The sequence below is a fragment of the Alosa sapidissima genome, chromosome 9 (genome assembly GCF_018492685.1).
Source record: "Alosa sapidissima isolate fAloSap1 chromosome 9, fAloSap1.pri, whole genome shotgun sequence".
NCBI lineage: Eukaryota > Metazoa > Chordata > Actinopteri > Clupeiformes > Clupeidae > Alosa > Alosa sapidissima.
This window is the reverse complement of record NC_055965.1, coordinates 4,769,864-4,789,922: the sequence shown is the minus strand read 5'-3', so window position 1 is coordinate 4,789,922 and position 20,059 is coordinate 4,769,864. Positions and strand designations below refer to the sequence as shown.

Here is a 20,059-nt window from a genome sequence, read left to right as displayed (position 1 = left end):
GAATAAACTCGCCTACGCTCCCTTCCCGTTACATTACGTTGATATTCCGTTTTTTCAGATTACGACAGTGAGCGTGGTGCAGTCTGACATACCTCCAGTGCAAATTTCCCTTGCTCCGCCTTCCCCACAGGTGTATAGACGCGCACCATGATGCCGTCCGACGACTGGCTCTCCACAAAGTCGTACTCGCCGATGACAAACGCCACGAGGTACGTGGACATGATGGGTGTGGTGGCGAACTTCACCTCTACAAGGCTGTCATCTTCTGGATATGGCTTTCGATCAATGACATTCTGCAGAGAGGAGACATTTGAGACAAACTACGGGTTAGCCCATGAGGGCAAGGGTGCACACACACACACACACGCACACACGCACACACGCACACACGCACACACGCACACACGCACACACTCACTCGCACAGTGTGCCCACACGCACATACGCATACGCACACTCACAAAGAATCAGAAAACAAACACTGGCATTCCAGTCATAGCAGCCTTTGCCAGTGCCTTTCCAACTGCTCTTCCAAACTGAGCCTTTAATGCTTTCATTTCCTTGCCGGGCCCAAGACAGAAGGCCGACCAAAGCCACGGACAAATTCCGCTCGGTCATATGACGCCGGACTGTGGCAGTTAAGCGTCCCTGAGTTTAGAAAACGACTGAGCCACAATTATAGGAGTTCATAAAACACCAGGGAGCGCGCCTGCCAAAGCAGACACCACATCCCGAGAATTAGCCCATTTGCTAAAGCTCAACTTGCTTTTCAGCGGTATCTTCGTGTGTGTGGATCGCTGCAAAAAGAAGACGACACTGAAAAACCCACATCCACAGTTGGGACTAAAAGAACGAAAACTGGCCCGGGAACGACCGAGGCGCCCAGTAATGAGAGCGTAGCGCTTTCCCATGGGCTGCCGTGGGCGTGGACGGGGCTTAAAGAGGCGGCGCTGTGATGCTACATGTGGTGTTCAGGGCTTTTGATTTCTATCATTATGATCTCCCATGTCCCGAAGACTGCTCTCCGAGCCGAGGAAGAGAGTGACAGCTGGGCTACTTCAGCTGCAGGAGTCACAATGCCTTCTGGCCAGGTGTTACATAAGCTCTCTCTCTCTCTCTCTCTCTCTCTCTCTCTCTCTCTCTCTCTCTCTCTCTCTCTCTCTCTCTCTCTCTCTCTCTCTCTCTCTCTGTGTGTGTCTGGGAGAGAGGGAGGAAGGGAGGGAGGGAGGGAGAGGGGGATGAATAAACACAGATGAAGAGGGGGGGTGAGAGAGAGAGAGAGACAAAGAGGGAAAAAAGAAAGGATAGGAAGAGAGGGAGATAAAAGTGAAAAAGAGAGAATAAACAGAAACATATCATCAGACTGGGAAACACCTAGAGGGGTGGGGAAGGCAGAGTGAGAGAGACATGGAGTAGAGTGGCGCAGGGAGGGAGGGAGAGACAAAACTGTGTGTGTGTGTGTGTAACGTGACTCAAATAGTTTTAGGGCCCTGACTCATGTAGGGGCCTGTATTCCCAGTTGCAGCCAGAGAAGCAGAGGTCAGACATGTACCATATTTGACAAGGCTACTCGGTCCTTGGGAACGATCAGGCTGATGTCGAAGGTGGCTTTGATGGCGGGTTCGTCCCAGCAGGGAAAGGCTCGGCGGGCATCCGTGGCCTAGAGAGTGAGTGAGAGAGTGAAAGAGAGAGCGAGAGAGAGAGAGAGAGAGAGAGATGCAGGGACAGAGATGAAAGTAGTTAGAGGTGACCAGAAGGAGTTCATTGGGAAAAACAGGACAACACACAGAGTACTTTAAAACAGCACATGCCTGAAGTAAGAACATGTGCCGAGCCTCTACAAAACACAGCCATACATATATGCATTGTGCATGTACACACACACATAATCACAGGCACACAGGGGGATATAGTATGTATAGTATTATTGTTGTTAATTGAATCCACTGACTGCATCTCTAGATGGAACAGCACCCATTAACTCCCTCTATATAGATCTTCGTCCTTTCTTCCTGTTCACTCTCTACTCGCAGGAGTTAACCATTGCCAGACACTCAAGGTTTACCATTACACAGTCAGGTTTGCAATTTAGTGAGATGTTTTGAGGTCAATCCATAGTAGAGAAAGCCTTACAGCACAGCAACTGTGCAAGAGCCATGGCATGCACCGTGCACATTCTATGTAGTGTGTTTTGTCCAGGTGTCATGAGATTTGTTTGCATGTTTGTTTGTTTGTGTTTACCTCAAACTGTGTTACGGCAGCATAGCGGATTTCTCCTGACGCACTTGCATATTTACTCCTGTAGAAGCCTTTCATTTTGTCGTTGAGCTCCCCAACGAAGTCAATCTTCAATGAACCCGACCCTGGGGGCACATGGAGGAGGGCTTTATCAACACAGCCAGCTTGCACTGAGCAAAATACAATAGCCACCGCATAACATGGACGCTTTATAACAACATGAGCCGGACAAAACAGGCACACAAAAAGAGGCATGTGTGTGTACCTACATATCAAATTGCAACCTATAAGGCTACTGCAGTTTCCTTGACAAGGCATGCATCTCTAGGAAGTACTTTCATCGTTTGGTCAAACTTCCACTTGCTGTGCAATATTATAACAGGACGGGACTGTTTGCATTGTGCGCTCTGTGCTGGGTCCAGCCAGCTGGTGGTGGTTATGTGGTGAATGTGGTCTTTTGAAAGCTCACAATCGGCCGACCGCTTTACAAACTCAAACACTGAGAGACGCTCTTGTCTCGTAAATGGCCCCCTAACGAGGAAACAACTATGGCAACTGATGAGGGTGCTGTTGACATGGAGCTTGTTGCCAGCCACCATATTGAAAGCGCCTCATTCTATACGTTGACAGCTCACACAATGAAGAGGGGTGGAGGGAGAAAGGGGAAGGACGGGGGGGGGGGGGGGGCGGGGGGCACACAGCAGCATGTGGATGGAGAGTGGAAATTTCCGTTAAGTGAAGGTGCAAAATCTTAGATAGCCATTTGTTTTGAATGCGAGGTGGCTGCTGCTCAAGGCCTTGTACTGGCACGATTGTTATTGTGTAAAGAGATGAGCGGCATAATAACCCCCCCCCCCCCCCCCCCCCCCAGACTCACCTTTCTGGAGAACCCTGGGGAACGACAACGTGACTTTCTCATCCTCGTTCTGGTAGTTGAACCCTGTGGCGCTTATTTCTAGCAACGAAAAGGAAAATAAATAAATAATTAAGTCATTGAGGCTGATGTGAGATCAAAGTGGTCAAATGAGCTCAACATTTGCCCTTTGGGTAAAACACAAGAGTTTGAATGGACCAAGGAAAGAGGAGGACATTATTTTATGCTCACAGTATACTTCTGCATGAGTATATCTTAATAGAAGGTGACAGCGCTATGGCCCAGTTGAAATACATCATACCATACTTAACCAAAAAAACACCAACAAAGGCTGCTGTAAAGGCCTTTGTTATAGTTCACTGATATTCAAGATAGCATTAGCCTGTCATCTGGGACCTTCCCTAGTGTGACCTTGTATTATGTAACTGTGTCACTACTAGGAAGAGGAAGAGGAGGGGAAAGACGGACTAACGTACAAGTGACACTTCTCCCTCAAAGGCAAATCGCGGCCAATTCATTTAGCCTATTTCCAGATTGTGCAGATACTAGGCTAAGGCTAATGGGATACACATGCATAACCCTGCTAGATACATATGAATTTCCCCTTGGGGATCAATAAAGTAAGTAAGTAAGTATGTATATGTGTGTGTGTGTGTATCTATCTATCTATCTATCTAATAAGATGGGGCTGATGTTGTGATGTGAGCATCTGTGTTAATGACACTCAAAGTTGTGCTGCCAACCACATTCATTTTATATGAGTTACTGATCTGCGCTGCATGCATAACAATAGCCTGTACTTCAGTGAGAGGCGGCAACTTTAGAACTGCTTTTTTTTCCCAAAAGACACAAAGCATGTTTACCTTCCTGCCTGTTTGGTGATTAAAGTGAGTGTGCCAAGGACAGAATCAGTGAGATGCCTGTTAAGTGCAGGATGCTCTGAAGCACCAGCTAATGGTTTTTCCTGGCGAGTTACAGATACGCTCACCTCTTTCTATGCCCAGGGATGACAAACGGGAAAAATCACTACAGAGCTGGCGTGGTCTTTTTGTAAAAGTAAAAACAAGCTAATCCAAGGGCTGTGTAAACCTGATTAAATAAATGAAATGTTTATTATAACCAAGGCATCTATAACCAACACTCTGCCAAACACTCATAAACCTAAGAGCCTGGACAGTGTTTGTCACCGGCTGCCGTGACAACCGTTGAGTCGTCCCAGTACGCAGCTGTTTCCCCGGCTGGACTCACCTTCACCTCCTTCGGGCGCGAAAGACGCTGTGATGATGTCGATGTCTGCGCAGTTCATCACAATCTGATTTGTTCCTTGTACGACCTACGGGACGACAAGAGGGTCATCAGTCACGTCAGCGAGAGAGAGTGGAGATTTGGGGGTTGGGGGGGGGGGGGGGGGGGGGGGGGTTTCAATGGTCTGCAAAATGCCAGCACTCACCACTCCTCGCTTGGTTAACTGAAGGTCAATTACGCGAATTTCAGATTAAGATCACTAATATTAATGGCGGCGCCAACTGCTGACACTGCGGCATGCCTCACTCAGCGCAGCGCACAGTTGGCACTCTGGGCCCTGGCTGCAGCTGTAGTATGTTTAGAGGGTGGGGAATGTCATGAGCGCCGGGCCAGGCCGCGCACAACAGATGTGGCAGAGAACCGGACACCTCTACGACAAGTGAATAAAGTGACCAAACTAGCCCAACGCTCTTCTGCTTTATTTCTGCCGCTGGCAGCAAAGCAAAGAAGTGAAGTGACCCAGGCTGTGAAGTGCGCTCCCACGCCGGATTTACAGCCAAAACATACAACAGTTGCCCTTAGTAATGTGCATTTCACTCCAACCCAACAACTACCAAGGCTACCAAGAAAAGGGCATCGTTGTTTAGTGTTCCTGGTAGTGTGGTCTGCAGGCTGGACGGCTGCTGCGCCTTCTCTCCGCCCGCTGCAAGGCAGATGAGTGTCCGGTCGAGCTGGCAGTGGAACAGGTGAGTCTGAACTGGTCAGCCTGGCCCCCACTACTTCCAAGTGGCTGTGTCAAACCAAAGGGCACGTAATACATGATAACAGATGGAGGTTTGTGAGATCACAGCGGACCTCTGGACACTCACCTAACTGATAGCGGAGCGAGTAGGGCTGTTTTGAAATGTATTTGATGTAAGAGTGAGACAGAGACAGAGCTACATCAAAACCACTACAGCAAAGTCGGAGAGGTCTACTCGTGAGAGCAATGCACAAATTCACAAAGAACAAGGCCCTTTGTATAACAACGGTGCTGACCCACAACATCAGTACATCACTGCTCTGTATTCATCGAATGCTGAGAAAGGCCACGGCAGGTTGGGCAGGAGCATGCTGCTGCCAAATAGCCTCCATTAAAATAGCAGGTAGCACTTTACTCACAGGAAATCTATAGCGATAGACAACTTCACACGGTGGGAGAGCTTTGTGTTTTGGAAACCCGAGTCCACTCTTTGCTGGTGAGGTGAGGGCTTTCGAGTCTAAATGAGGCTTGTTGTGGCTCGATGTGACTTGGATGCAATGCGAGAGGCGCCCATGTGACCTGCACCGCTCCGGCCCAGGAGCACAGTGGCACACTGAATTTCCATGCGATGCCCCCCCCCCCCCCCCCCTCCTTCTTCATCGCTCTCTTTCTCTTTCTCTCTCGGTCTCTCTCACACTCTCTGTCTGTCTTGCTCGCTCGCTCTCTGCGTAGCCCAGTTCTGCCAGTGATATTCATAGTTTGCGGCATTGTGGGGGCTGTAGTTAATTTAACGGTTCAGTGACGACTAGCTGGCCAACCGGACATGATGGTGGTGGCGGAGAGCAAGTATGGAAGGGGCCGGGGGGCGGGGGGTTGAGGAGGTGGCAACCGCTCCAACAGGACATTACACGTGATTTGTGGCGTCCCAAGGCAATGATTCCCAGGAACACATTAAACTGAGGTGGGCCCTCACAATCTCAGCTGTACAGTCATGGCGGGATAGATATCTGCACTGGAGAACAATAGAGAAATCAAGCTGCATCAGCAGCTTCCAAGCACATAGGACCTTCAATCATCTAAAATTCACAGGAATCAGAATCAACATTTTTGATCAAGATCACGCCTTCCCTACCCAGGACTGGTTTTGACTTCCAGATACACAAGCCAAACCTGTGGCACTGACCATACAACATTGGATTTCTGGAGAGACCATCAACTCAGTAAGAGGACTGAAGCTGCTGAATTTGGACCGATGACCACCAGGTTCTCCCCACCCTGTAAATTGCAACACTCCCCATCACCAAGCAGTCTGCAGCAGAACCCTTTTCCACTTTCTCACAGTGGACAGCCAATAAGAACCCACAGACAACTCATCTTGTGACTGGAATTCTGATGGACAACTAGATTTGCAACGCCATCATCTGCATGGGAACCGCATCACTGATAAGCATCAAACAGCACTAAAAGACCTCTCAGAGTGTCCAGACCGAACAGCCTCACCCCTCCACCCAATGCAGCGTGACACATAGTATGTCAATTTCACAGAAGCATTCCAGGAAGTTGACCATGTATAATGCTGATATCACACCTCTAAAAGACCCATGCAAATGGGTCATCATGAGACCTAAAGAGGACACTATAGGATCCTAAAAAAGGAGATGTGAGGCACTGAGCGATACGTTGATCAACCATGTAGAAGCACAATATCACAACACCTTATAGTGTCCTGTCCAAGTATGGATTCTAAGTATGGAGTAACCATGACTCTTCATAACATGCTCACAAACTAAACACACTACAGAACACTATTTGTAATGTTCAGTTCAGTTACTATGAGGACAAGCTTTCCAGACCACCACCTATGGCTAACCAATGTCAGCGGAAATCCTCTGGTCATATTTTGACCTCATGCTTCATTTTGTGCCAAAATGTGTCAACAGGCCAATGTCGCCTCTTATATGGCATGAATGCAATTGATGCAAATCTCTTTTTTGCATAGGCAATGCATGTGCACCTGCAACTTCAAATGTGATGGGGACAAGGCAAGACTTGGGGGGGCGGGGTTCAGTGTATTGACCGAAGGGAATACCAGGGAATTTGCTGTCACAACAAAACACAACAGCCAAACAAGCACATTTTCCCATGTGGCGCTCAGTGTCAAAAACTGGGATGACGGAACACCTTTAAAACTGTTTTGGTCGAAACAGAGAAACTACGAGTTGCAAAGGACAATGCAGGTCAATGAATATGTTTTCATTGAGAGCAATAGTACGTAGAGGTTAAAATAATACCGTAGGGTGACATTTCTCTGATTCTTCCGAAATCTGTCGACTTCGTGTGTTCATGCAATACCCTGGCCTGGCGCAATTATAAACGGCGGCTATTTCCTCAAAATCGCAGTATTGTATTGTGTTATGTTATGCATGCCTCAGAGAGCGTTCGCAGTTAAATACACCCATTTTAAGTCGGAGGAAAACAACCAAACTTCTAAACGGGTCGCACTACGAACTTAATTACACAATTTCTTTGCTTGGTTACGGAGCTTCATCTCCGCGTGCGCCACTCAAACGATTCTGAAAATTGGCCATGCTGGACACAACATTTTCCATGTAATATCTTTAACCTAAAGTAAAACTTGTCTTGTAACTTAAAGTTATGCATTGATTAAAAAATATCCGATCTTGTTAATATTCTCGTGCGTTGATACTGTAACGTTACTCAAACACTACAATTAATTCGGGTTATTCATTCGGCTGCAGTGAGCGCCCAATTTTTTCGTGACTTAAGCTCGTTCAGCTAAGTAGGATTTTCACCCAATATGAATGCCACTATTTATGAACTTCTTGCGTTCGCTAGCTGCACAACTGGTGACTGATGTGAACTTGCTACTAACCTCACCTCGGCTATGCATCGCCATTCGCAAACTACGATATTTCCCTATACGAGAGGCCGGCTAATCTAATAACAGAAGTGACCTACTGTCTAAAACAATCACACCAAACGATTGTCCTCCACAGACATCTGCTTTACCTCATAATGTAGCGTTAGATAGCAGGGACAGCTGCTAACCCAGACACATACGCTTAGCTAGAGTCATTACCAGGCTAACCGTAGGCTACCGCTCAATTGTGACAACGTTAGCTAATGTTAGCGCGTTGTAGCTAGCGACCACGGCATTTAGGCTGGATAGTTAGCCTACTCGCTAGGTGGCTCAAAGACGTGGTCTAGGAATTCCAGAATAATATAGTACGCTGTTATAACATGTTCTGTATAACCTTAACCAAAATTCACTAATTTGCGTCTTTTATCAGTCAAACTTACCTCAATTCGCGCATCCAACTTGCCCTCGAAAGTGAAGTCGATTAAGTCGGGCTTCAAACATAACCCATAGTTGACAGGGTAGACGTCAGTGGGCAACCGTACGAAAGGCCTCCTCTCAGGCATAGTGATTATATTTTGGATGGTAGCGTTTGCAAAAACGGTGCTGAATGTCACTTTGAATTTGAATGTTCTTAAGTTAAGTGATGCAGGCTTCGAAAACAAAACCGGACTTCGGGGAATGACTTGCTTAACGAATGACAGCGAGACCTGACGGCTCAGAAGCAGCAACATAAAATCTTCTGTAATGCTGCTAGCTAACTATCCGTCCACCCCTCTCACTTCAGTTCCACCGAAACAACTAGATGTGTGTACGTGCGCGCGACTACAAGGAAATTACGTCATTGCGTTGGAGTGGCCCCTTAAATCAGGGGATCGCTCATATGGCCTGAAGGTTTTGAACTCATATTTGGCCCTTTCAGACATAAAGCTATGACCCAATTGTGTTGCACGTAAGACAAAAATGTTTACAATGGAAACACAATAATGAAAAGCATTGGCAAATCAAGAAGCATTTAAATAGATTAAACAGTGTCAGGTATTCTCCACAATTGGTCAACCAAAACCCCTCATTGACAGGAGCAAAATTAGAGGAACTGAATATTTTTGATTTGATAATGAAGACCGATGTCACTAAAAATAAAACTTAGGCTCTCAAGTAGCATGTGAGATGTGTGACATCAATTGGGTGTGAATAGATCTAATCATTCTACAGTACAGCCTATGAGATCTCTGCAAAACAATATTTTTTGTCTGACTGATGAAAAAGCCTTATCACATCGAGAATATTCAATGAGCTAATAAGAATGGAATTGCCTGTTCTGAGATAAGAAATGTCCATTTGAACTCATTAGGTATTGTTTCATTTATATCAGCCTTTTCCACTGGAATATGTAGTTATATTTAGGAAGAATTCAGTCGTGTGTGTGTGTATATAAGTATATATACTCTTTTGATCCCGTGAGGGAAATTTGGTCTCTGCATTTATCCCAATCCATGAATTAGTGAAACACACACAGCACATAGTGAGGTGAAGCACACACCAATCCCGGCACAGTGAGCTGCCTGCATCAACAGCGGCGCTCGGGGAGCAGTGAGGGGTTAGGTGCCTTGCTCAAGGGCAATTCAGCTGTGCCTACTGGTCAGGGTTTGAACCGGCAACCCTCCGGTTACAGGTCTGAAGTGCTAACCAGTAGGCCACGGCCTGCCCCAACAGTAACCGGTGCCTATGTGAGAGTCCATTGCAAACTCTTTTACAGCCATTAGTGAAAGTGATGTGTTTTGCGTTTAAAGCTAAAAAGGCTGTCAAGGAGCAAGCTCTTGGTTTGTATTAGGCTGTTTTTTGTTATGTGCATGAATGTGGCCTGTGTGTATTCATTCCTAATAACAAATATAAACTTAAAGGAAAGGAAAACAATTAATACAATAGTGTGTATAGTTTAGTTGCAATAATCACACATTATGCTCACATTAGGTAAAACATGGTCTTGCTTTGAGTCTTTTCAAGTTTGACGACATTGCAGTACTATTTCTGTACTGTGGGTGGTAGTAAACAGTTACAGGTGCCGTCAGCAAGACACGTTTTGGAGAAGAAGAATTGTCAAAATGGCGACTTCCATTTGTAGGACGTTGGTACCCCTTCATCGATTATCGTCTTGTGTTTCGAAGGTTGTATGCAACACATTTTGACATTATTGTTATTAATTCTGTTTATTTTTAACATTGTATTCTTTATGCATGGTGTTCTGTTCGTAAGCTTTTTGAAACAGGTATCAGTCGCTGTAGTCATCGAGCTAACGTTGGCGTTAAATAACGTGTGTGGTCATCCTCCTAAAATTGTTTGTAGCGAACTTCATACTGATATCAAATGTGTACATATTTCCAGTCATGGCAAATAATAAAGTTGCCCTGCAGTAGGCAGTAGGCTACGGGTCTTCCAGAAAGGGCAGGGAAAGAAGATGAGGGAGAGAATGTGGGGGCCTTACGTGAAAGATGGTGAAGTGTTGAGCCAGACAGCAGGTCCTGATAAATGCTCTGCTGTTGACCCTGTAAATGTATAGGCTACTCATGCTTATTAGTTCTCTCTCCTACGCACACAGACAAGTTATTTGCATAGTTGATTAAAGAATCATGGCAGGTCCAGTATGTGTGCTAAACAATATGACTTCAGTGCAGACATGGCATCTTAAATCTTACTTGAGTCTGCAGGACCATTAGGGCATAAACGCTTTTTGACCTTGTGATAATATGAGTGCCTGCATTTCCACTAGTGTTTTTGGGAAAACTGATCAAATGAGCTATCCCTTGAGATTGAAGATTACAAAAGTATGTTTAGGAAATGGCTGTATCTCAAAACTACATCATATGCCTGGTACCACTGGATTTAAGAAAAGTTGAATTTTAGGATGCTGAATGTTTGCAACTTTTGTATAGGAAATGATAAATATTTGATTTAAAAAATATTTGTTTTTTTATGTGAACTCATAACTCTGTAGGGGTTTCCTTAACATGCTTTTAAAGTCTTTAGTCTAAAGTTAAGAAGGATTTATTAGATGTATACCCTAAAGATTAGGAGTATTAAACCTTTAAAGGCTGCTTATTGCAGTGTCACTGGCCATTATGTCTGTTTGGTGTAGGCCTGCTGACCAAAACGTCAGTTTATTAATAATTTGGTTGCGCTGTGGAGCAAGCAGTGTTGCCCTTTCCTTTTCTCTTACTCGTATGATGTAGGCCTGCTGGAGAAGACATTGTAAATTAATTCCCCAATTTATTTTAAAACAGGGCGCTGAGGCAATAACACTACGAGAGACGCGATGTGCACTCCCAATGGTCGTCCAGATACGAACGAAGAAACGGTACTTTGTTCCTCCTTCGGCTCAAACCCAAACGATGTCCCAGACGGAACAGGAGGCGCGAGCTCGAGCAGCGGGAATCGTGCCAAGACAACAGTACATGGAGAGATCCATTAACATCTCATGCACTGGTAAGCTCTACTGTCACACTGAAGACGGCTTGACGCCAAAACGCGTTTGTAGTCAAGGGCATGGTGCAATAAATCCTTTATAAGTATAATACACAAGAGAGTGCGGTTTCCTCCACTTCAAGCTCTGCTGTCATACATGGAGAGATCCGTTAACGTCTCACGCACTGGTAGGCTTTACTGTACATGGAGAGATCCGTTAACGCACTGCCTCTAGACAAGACAACGGTACATATAGAGATCCGTTAACATATCATGTACTGGTAGGCTCTACTGTCATCATTTTGTTGAAGGTGGATTACAGCCTGCCATCTACTTAGTCAAATATCCTGAGAATTGATTCAGAATGTAATTTCTCTTTGTTGTTCCATCAGGATTCTTATTATACAAACTGTGTAGAAACATAAGGATTGTGGACATAGTAATCAAATGTATACTATATATACTGAAATGTACAATATATATGTATGTGTGTTTTGCTGGATATAGAGTAACAGGAAGTTGATCTCATGTACTACTCAATTCAATTCAATTCAATTCAAGAATGCTTTATTGGCATGACAAGCTCACTTATATTGCCAAAGCAGTTATACAATAAATCTGAACACATACATGTCAGTAGATTTTCATAGGAATAAAATAAATAGGTAAAATAAAGTAAAATGTAGTGTATGATTCAGTGTGTGTGTGTGTGTGTGTGTGTGTGTGTGTGTGTGTGTGTGTGTGTGTGTGTGCGCGCGTGTGCGCACCTGTCTGCATGTGTCTGTCTGTGTGTGTGTGTCTGTGTGTGTATTTATTTGGTGATATAGGTCACTCATTGTCCCTCAGATTGTGGCATGTTGATACATATTGGGCAGCAAGATGTGCTTTATCTCCTTCTCCTAATAATATCTTTAATTTTGATATGTCATTAAGTTCATTAAAATTAGGAATTTCTGAGTTAAATTTGTTGAAGAAAAGGTTTCTTGTTTGATTGAAGGATGTACATTGTAGGAGGAAGTGCATCTCTGTCTCGACCTCACCTGTCATGCAGTAACCACATATTCTGTGTTCTTTTGGTTGCCATGATTTTCTGAGTCTTCCTTTTTCGATTTCCAATTTGTGGTCACTTAGCCTGTATTTGGTTAGGGTCAGTCTCTGTTTTCTATCTCTGACAGTATTAAGATATTCTGCTATTTTATATTCTCGGTTTAGGGACAGATAGCATTGTAATCTACTTTGATTTTTAGTTTCTTCTTTCCAATATTCCAAATAGGCTACTTTACATTGTTTCATAATTTGGTTTACTCTGATTGGTTTTTGGAAAACAGTGTTGTTGTGAGACTGATCAGAGTGGGTGTGTGGTAAGGCAGTTAGTCTCTGCAACAACTGGTGTAGGGGACTTTTTTCTGGGTTCAGCTCTTGGGTTTGGAGGGCTTTAGAATGAAGGGTGTCTTGTGGGCTGGATTTAAGGTGATTCAGAAAATTGAGTGCTCTTTTGTTGATGTTAATGATTAGTTGGTATCTACCTAATTCAGCTCTACATGCATTTGTTGGTGTTTTTCTCTGTACTTGTAGAATGTGTCTGCAGAACTCAGCATGTAGGGATTCTATTGTGTGTTTGTCCCAGTGAGTATAGCTATGATGACTGAGTGGACCCCATACTTCACTACCATACAGCGCAATGGGCTGGATGACACTATCAAATATTTTAAGCCAGATTTTAATTGGAATTTGGAGACTATAAAATTTTCTTTTAATTGCATTTAGGGCTCTTCGAGCTTTTTCCTTTAGTGCATTCACTGCCATATTAAAACTCCCTGATGCTGTCATTGTTATACCTAGGTAGGTATAACTCATGGTGTGGGGGATGATAGAATTGTTTATTTTAAATTGGTGTTTGTTTTCTTGGCATTTGGGGCGTTTTTGGAAAATCATTACATTTGTTTTGTCTAGGTTTATCTCTAGGGCCCAGGTCTTACAGTACTTTTCTACTATGTCTAACTGTAGTTGTAGACCTTTTTCAGTAGCAGACAGTAGAACCAAGTCATCAGCAAAAAATAGAGACTTCACCTCTCTATCTAGGAGGGAGAGGCCAGGACCGGGACATTGCTCTAACTGGATAGCAAGTTTGTTTATATATATATTAAATAACGTCGGACTTAAATTACAGCCCTGACGGACACCTCTCCCTTGGGTGAAGTATTGGGTTATTTTTTTTTTCAATTTTAACAGCACATCTGTTATTTAAATACATGGTTTTAATTAGGTCATACACTTTACCCCCTATCCCACAATTTAGTAGTCTAAAATAGAGCCCTTCATGCCAAATAGAATCAAACGCCTTTTTAAAATCAATGAAACAAGCAAATATCTTGCCATTTTTTGTTTGGTGAACATGTTTATTAATTAAGGTGTGGAGCGTATAAACATGATCGGTGGTACGGTGTTTTGGAAGGAAGCCAATTTGATTTTTGCTTAGAATGGAATGTGTATCAAGAAAATCTGCTATTCTCTTGTTTAAGATACTGCAGAACAGCTTTCCCAGGCAACTGCTGACACATATGCCACGATAATTAGAGGGGTTTGATTTGTCCCCTTTTTTGTGGATGGGGGAAATCAGCCCTTTACACCACATGTCAGGAAAATGTCCTGACCGTAGTATGATGTTGAACAATTTCAACACTGCACCCTGCATCTCTGGGGTGCTGCATTTAAGCATTTCATTTTTAATGCTATCTGGACCACAAGCTTTCCTTGGCCGTAGAGCATTTGTCTGGGTGGTTAATTCTTCCCAAGTAATTGGAAAGTCAAGGGGGTTTTGGTTGTTTTTAATTTTTTCTTCTAATGATTGGAGTTTTTCTTTTATTAAATGTTGATCTGAATTGAGGTCATTAATTGGTATGTTTTTGTATAAATCTTCAAAGTGTGCTTTCCAGATGTTGCCATTTTGGATGGGTAATGCTTCTCGTTCTTTTGTGTTGAAATTGTTCCACATATCCCAGAATTGATTTTCATTAATGGCTTTCTCAATATCTTCAAGTTGCTTTTGGCTGTAGTTTTGTTTTTTGTTCCGAATTGTATGTTTATATTTGTTTAGAATTTCATTGTAATGAATACGTAAGGCTGCGTTGTTTGGTTGACGATGTTTTTCATTTGCTATTTTTCTCAGGTCTTTTCTGATGGTCTTGCATTCTTGATCATACCATTTGTCAGATTTTTTTCTTTTAAAAGGCTTCCGTTTTTGCCTTATGAGGTCAGCTTTGATAGCTGCTTTATGAAATATCATGTTGATATCGTTTACGGCCTTGTTTACACCATTACTTGCAAGGTTATATTTGTTTTGATCATATGTTGATATGTCGTTTATCAGATCAGGTGAGTTCAAGGCCATAATGAACTTGTCTCTACTGTCTGGGGCCCATCTGTAAGTGGGATGTGAATCACATAGATTACAAGGTTCACTTTTCGTGTTGCTCTTTTGACCTGAGAGGTTAAAGAACACATTGATCTGACTGTGGTCTGAAAGGGGAGATTGCTCTCTGACAGTGAATGCACTGATAGTGGAGAGGTCCATGTCGGTGATTGCATAGTCTACTACACTGGATCCAAGAGCTGAGGAGTATGTGTATCTCCCTAAAGAGTCCCCTCTGAGCCTACCATTAACTATGTACAGGCCTAAGGCTCGACAGAGTTGCACTATCTCCCTGCCACTTTGGTTTATTTCAGAGTCAAGGTTGTTCCGGTGGGGGATGGTTGGTGTGGTAAACAGGGGAAACTGGCCAAATACATGGTTGTTTCCCTGTGGGTCAACAATATCAGGTTCAGTTCCTGTTCGTCCATTTAGATCTCCAATTAGAATTATGTTTCCCTGGGCCTGAAAATAGGCAATTTCTGAATGAAGGGTTTCAAAAATGTCCTCTTCAAAATATGGGGAGTCTACTGGGGGTATATAGATAGCACAGAGGTATATGCTCTTATCAGTTATGCCCAGTGTTTGATCTAATCTTAACCAAATGTGTGATTTACACTGTTTTATTGGTAATATCTGATGGCAAAGATTTTCTTTATACCACACCAAGATACCTCCCGATGTTCTGCCCTTGCGTATATTTTTTAACTTTATCGAGGGCACCATGACTTCATTATATCCTGGGGGACAGTGAGTGAATGTATCGTTTTTACACCATGTTTCTGTCAATATAATTATATCAACATTTTTGATAGAGTTTATGAATTCAGAGCTTCCACTCTTCAACTCAAAAGTTGAAGAGCGAAGGCCCTGAATATTCCAACAACTTATATGAAATGAACGCATTTGAAAACAAACAAAATGGACTTGTATAGTTTGACACATGAAAATAACTACAACTATCTACATTTACAGTAGTAATAGGAATTTCATAAAGCTTTAAGCTAATAGTAAAGAAGAATATTATGTTTTGTAATAAATAATATATATATATATATTTTTTTTTTTTAAATAAATGAAGATATGTAACTTATATGATATGTTAAGTTAATAAAAATAAAATAAAAAATAAAAATGTTACAAATGTTACTCATCTACTAGGAATATTCATCAGTGTTAGTACACAGATATTACGTTTTTTTTTTTTTTTTTTTTATAATATATTATTAGTTATGTTACTTAAAATATAAAGGTTTCTTAGCTTAACAGAAGTCGGGTGCATAGGGTGTGCAGCATCTCCCTGATCTCTCCCAGCTCAGATGTTGCAACAGGAGCTGTAATGGCAGTAGGCCGGGCAGCAACAGTCTGGCTCCGCTGCAGTGGGTGAAGAGGGAGGCAAGAGGCAGCTACCGCAGCATAGTTCTGTTGCTGAGGGTGGGGAGGGGGGCAAGGGGCAGGTGCTGCTGCATATCTCTGCTCACTCACTCTGTTTTGTCCACTGACAGCTGGCGTGTTTGATCCATATATCCCACCGGAGGGGGATGCTCGGCTCTCGTCCCTCTCGAAGGAAGGAATCAAGCAGCGCACAGAACAAATTAAACAGTCTGCTGCCTCACAGTTAGCGTGAGTTGAGCCCTTTTCTATTTACTTGTAACATGGGAGGATGCATCCATTAAAGAGAGTGTGCTGTCGGTGTTTTCAAATGCTGCATTTGCCATGCATTGGCATGATGAGTCAATATCTTAGTGGAGCATTTCTTTCTCAACAGGATTCGTAAAATCAAAGACTATGATCCTGATTTCAACACCAAGGACTTCGCTGGTCGAGCACAGGAGATCTTCATTGAAGCTCACCATGCACTTACAAAGTAAGGAACAGCTGTTTCTTCCCACAAATGATTTACGTTTTTGGTCTTGAAGTGGTTATAATTGAAAGGTGTTCTAACTTCTAAAATTCCTTCACTCTCTCCATGCTTACTGTGCAGTATCTGTGTTTAGTCCAAGTGACTGAATTAGTGTCCACATCAATGAAATGCTAGGATAACTGTATCAATGTTTGGATATCAAGTGTAAGAACACAGACCTGATCGTGCAAACTCAGACTTTTTTCCTTATTCTTTCCTGTTTTTATCCCCAGCTTCAATAAGGTCAAACTTCATTCCTTGGTGACAGAAAGATGTTACCCTGTAAGTCCTACTGGTCATACCATAAAACATATCATAATATGTTTGTCATTGCAACGTTGCATAGATTGCTATTCACAGAAAAAGCCAACATACAGTGGTGAAACTGGTGTCTGGTCCAATCAATGAATATATGCTTTATCTTTGTAATATATGCCATTCAAGTCGACTGTAACTAGTTGGAGCCCAGTCAGGGACCCAGACATTTGCAGTATTTGACAGTTGGATTTTTGGACTGATGTGGACTTCAGTGAACAGGAAATCGTCCATAGCTGCATAGCATTCCCAAGCCCTGATGTCTACATAATGTTACAATCAGTGATACAAATAAAGCTGGCATGAAGAACATTGAGGAAGTTAATGGGATGTTGCAACTGTGTCATGCCCTTGTAATCTCCCTTTTGGCGCTCCACAGGAAATGGTCAGAGGCAGCCGTTATAAAACGTTACGATGGCGCTTCATTGAGTCCCTAGAACCCCCGAGGGTGGTGCATACCCGGTGCCCAGACATGGTCAGCAAAGGCAACCTCTACGCCCAGGTGACGGTGCGCATGCACTCCAGACAGGTGAGCCGCAAGCCACGACACTGAATGACTTTCCACAACACTGTGGCCGTGTTTCTGGGCACATTCATTCAAGAGTTTAAAGCTTTGTGTCTTTTGGTCAGTTTCACTGTCAGCAGGATAAATCACTACTTGCATAAATCACCAATGGACACCAATGTCCAATGTCTTTCTGGCAGTTTACTGTCTTTTCTCCATGCCATTCTTCAAAATCACATTAAATTTTATTTGCCACATACAATTATACAAGGTACAATATGCAGTGAAATGCTTAGTCGTTTGACTCCAATGACTGTGCAGTGTGCATTAATGCAAAGATATATGTATGATAAAAAAAAATAGATAGAAGATGAAAGATATGTATGCTGTGATGTGTGTACAAGTATTGTCTTTTCTTTTCTTCAGTCTCTCAGTACTGGCTTTTAGGCAGCGGTAACATTTGCACAGATGATTTTCTTCAGTCTGGTCTGACTTTTCCTGATGTAAATGTCCTGAGCTTATTATGCCTGACTTGCATATTATCCTCCTGCCCCGTCATGCTGCTTCCTGCTGTGTCAGACTCTGGCCATTTATGACCGCTTTGGGCGCCTGATGTTGGGTAACGAAGACGAGCCGAGGGACGTGCTGGAGTACCTGGTCATCGAGCGGCACCTGATCAACCCCTACGGCATGTGGAGGGTGCACGGCAAGATAGTGCCTGCCTGGGCCCCCCCTAAAGACCCCATTATTAAGGTCAGCACACGGATGTGTTCTCATGTACATTTTACATATTATATTTACTTTTAAGAGAATATTTTGGCAATAGAGCTGGTAAGTCCCGCCCTTTCCGCTGGACCTCTAGATTGAAAAATCGTCAATGCAAGTGAATGTGAGAAAATAATTATTTTCTGGTCCCGTTTGATTTGTGCCATGAATGTGAACATATGTTGTCTGTGAATTTTTAATATAAAATTTCGTGTAAAGAATGCTACAATTGAGCGGGTAGAAGTTTGATGCGGTTAAACTTTGTGTGAGAGCACTTTGTGGACTACAACTTTCCGCTAGACGACAGATCACTAGTTTCCCATAACAACCATCAGTTGGTCGAGATGTAGAGGGTTATTAAGATCGACTTTGAACACAGTGAACCATACAACTTTACAATCACACTGTATCGTAGTGTTAATGTGTTGAGTGAAGCTAGACATGTTTCAAATATTTTTGTTACCATGTGTGTTTATTCCTGCCGTTACAAAAACTAGCATCTCAGTTAATGTTAGCGATTAGAGCAGGCGACATGTAGTCTTTCTCGTTATGTCTTTTCCACAACTGATAGCCGAATAATCATATAATATACTGTCAAACTCGTAACATGAAAAATTATATTAAAAATTCACAGACGACATATGTTCACATTCATGGCACAAATCAAACGGGACCAGAAAATAATTATTTTCTCACATTCACTTGCATTGACGATTTTTCAATCTAGAGGTCTGGAGGTCCAGCGGAAAGGGCGGGACTTACCAGCTCTATGGATATAGTACAAAAAATTCCCAACGTTCAGACAATACAATATCTCTTACTAAAAATCCATGCAGTACTAACTAATTTAGTTTGAATTCATTTGATTTGTATGTTGTTGTAATTCCCACATGATGTTTTCACAGACTCTTATGATCCCTGGGCCCACATTGAAACCAGAACAGGAGTTTGAGGACCTCCACTATGAAATTCCAAAACCCAAGGCGGTGCAGTGGCACAAGTAAACCAATGAGAGGCGCTGTGCACTAGGTCCACCAACACCCAGGCTGTACATTTCCCCCCCCCCCCCCTTACCCCTGGATTTTTCAAAATAAACACAATATGTGCAAACATTGTAATGTATCATTTTATTTCACAGTAACATAACCTTGTCAACTCACTTAAATGGAAGTGATAAGCCATTTCTGTTGTATTAAGTGTATGATTACTAAATATTAACACTAAAAAACACTATTACTATTTTCCAAGGATTTAAACTGCCCTGATGGAGAAGAGTTTACCTGTTTGAATTGATTCATTACTCCTGGAGAATTGTTCCTTAGATCTTGATGTAGTTGGCACTGTGCTCCACCAGCTCATCTATGTAAAAGCTTGTGTCTAAATATCCAACATTCTAAAAACAATTTTTGACACAAATGTTTCCTCAATGGTATCTTTGCAGATTTGCAAAAACCTCATTTGTGATTTGTAAAGTGAAACTGGTGTAGATGCTGGTTCAGATGACTGTGTCCAGATGGTGTCTTGACCACCCCAGCCAGATAATCAGACCACAAGGCAAGGTTGTACGTTTGATGTCAACTCTTTTAGAGCAAGCACACAACGAACTATAAGTGCAGCACAAACTGGTAATACTGTGAGGACAAACACTGAATAGTGGCAAAAATTTAAATACCTAAATATTGTCATAAAGGATGCATTTGCTGCAACAATTTCCATGTGCTGT

At 42.9% G+C, this 20,059-nt stretch overlaps 2 protein-coding genes across 3 annotated transcripts in view; one reads left to right on the top strand and one right to left on the bottom strand.

Moving 5' to 3' along the window:
- The window catches only part of npepps (aminopeptidase puromycin sensitive), a 34,293-nt gene extending 25,504 nt beyond the window's left edge, over nt 1-8,789 (bottom strand). For both annotated transcript variants that reach the window (XM_042102721.1, XM_042102722.1), the window contains exons 1-6: nt 8,421-8,789; nt 4,361-4,445; nt 3,116-3,193; nt 2,242-2,363; nt 1,553-1,660; nt 93-293 (exon numbers count right to left, since the gene is read on the bottom strand). In XM_042102721.1, coding sequence (XP_041958655.1) covers nt 93-293; nt 1,553-1,660; nt 2,242-2,363; nt 3,116-3,193; nt 4,361-4,445; nt 8,421-8,711 — 885 coding nt within the window. In that variant the 5' untranslated portion in view covers nt 8,712-8,789. The remainder of the gene's footprint in view (nt 1-92; nt 294-1,552; nt 1,661-2,241; nt 2,364-3,115; nt 3,194-4,360; nt 4,446-8,420) is intronic.
- A 1,218-nt stretch (nt 8,790-10,007) lies between these two features.
- On the top strand, nt 10,008-19,446 carry mrpl45 (mitochondrial ribosomal protein L45). The gene is made up of 8 exons (XM_042102728.1): nt 10,008-10,145; nt 11,259-11,460; nt 16,354-16,471; nt 16,617-16,715; nt 16,985-17,033; nt 17,446-17,595; nt 18,151-18,324; nt 19,242-19,446. Exons 1-8 carry the CDS (start codon nt 10,083-10,085, stop codon nt 19,338-19,340), a joined length of 954 nt encoding a protein of 317 aa, XP_041958662.1. The 5' UTR covers nt 10,008-10,082; the 3' UTR covers nt 19,341-19,446.
- Nucleotides 19,447-20,059: the final 613 nt, after the last annotated feature.

Bases quoted from the DNA above. Each gene is read 5' to 3' on its own strand.
- mrpl45 (XM_042102728.1), top strand. From the start codon at position 10,083: ATGGCGACTTCCATTTGTAGGACGTTGGTACCCCTTCATCGATTATCG. The intron at 16,716-16,984 runs GTAAGGAACAGC...TTTTATCCCCAG, and splicing joins GCTCACCATGCACTTACAAA to CTTCAATAAGGTCAAACTTC. The intron at 17,596-18,150 runs GTGAGCCGCAAG...CTGCTGTGTCAG, and splicing joins TGCGCATGCACTCCAGACAG to ACTCTGGCCATTTATGACCG.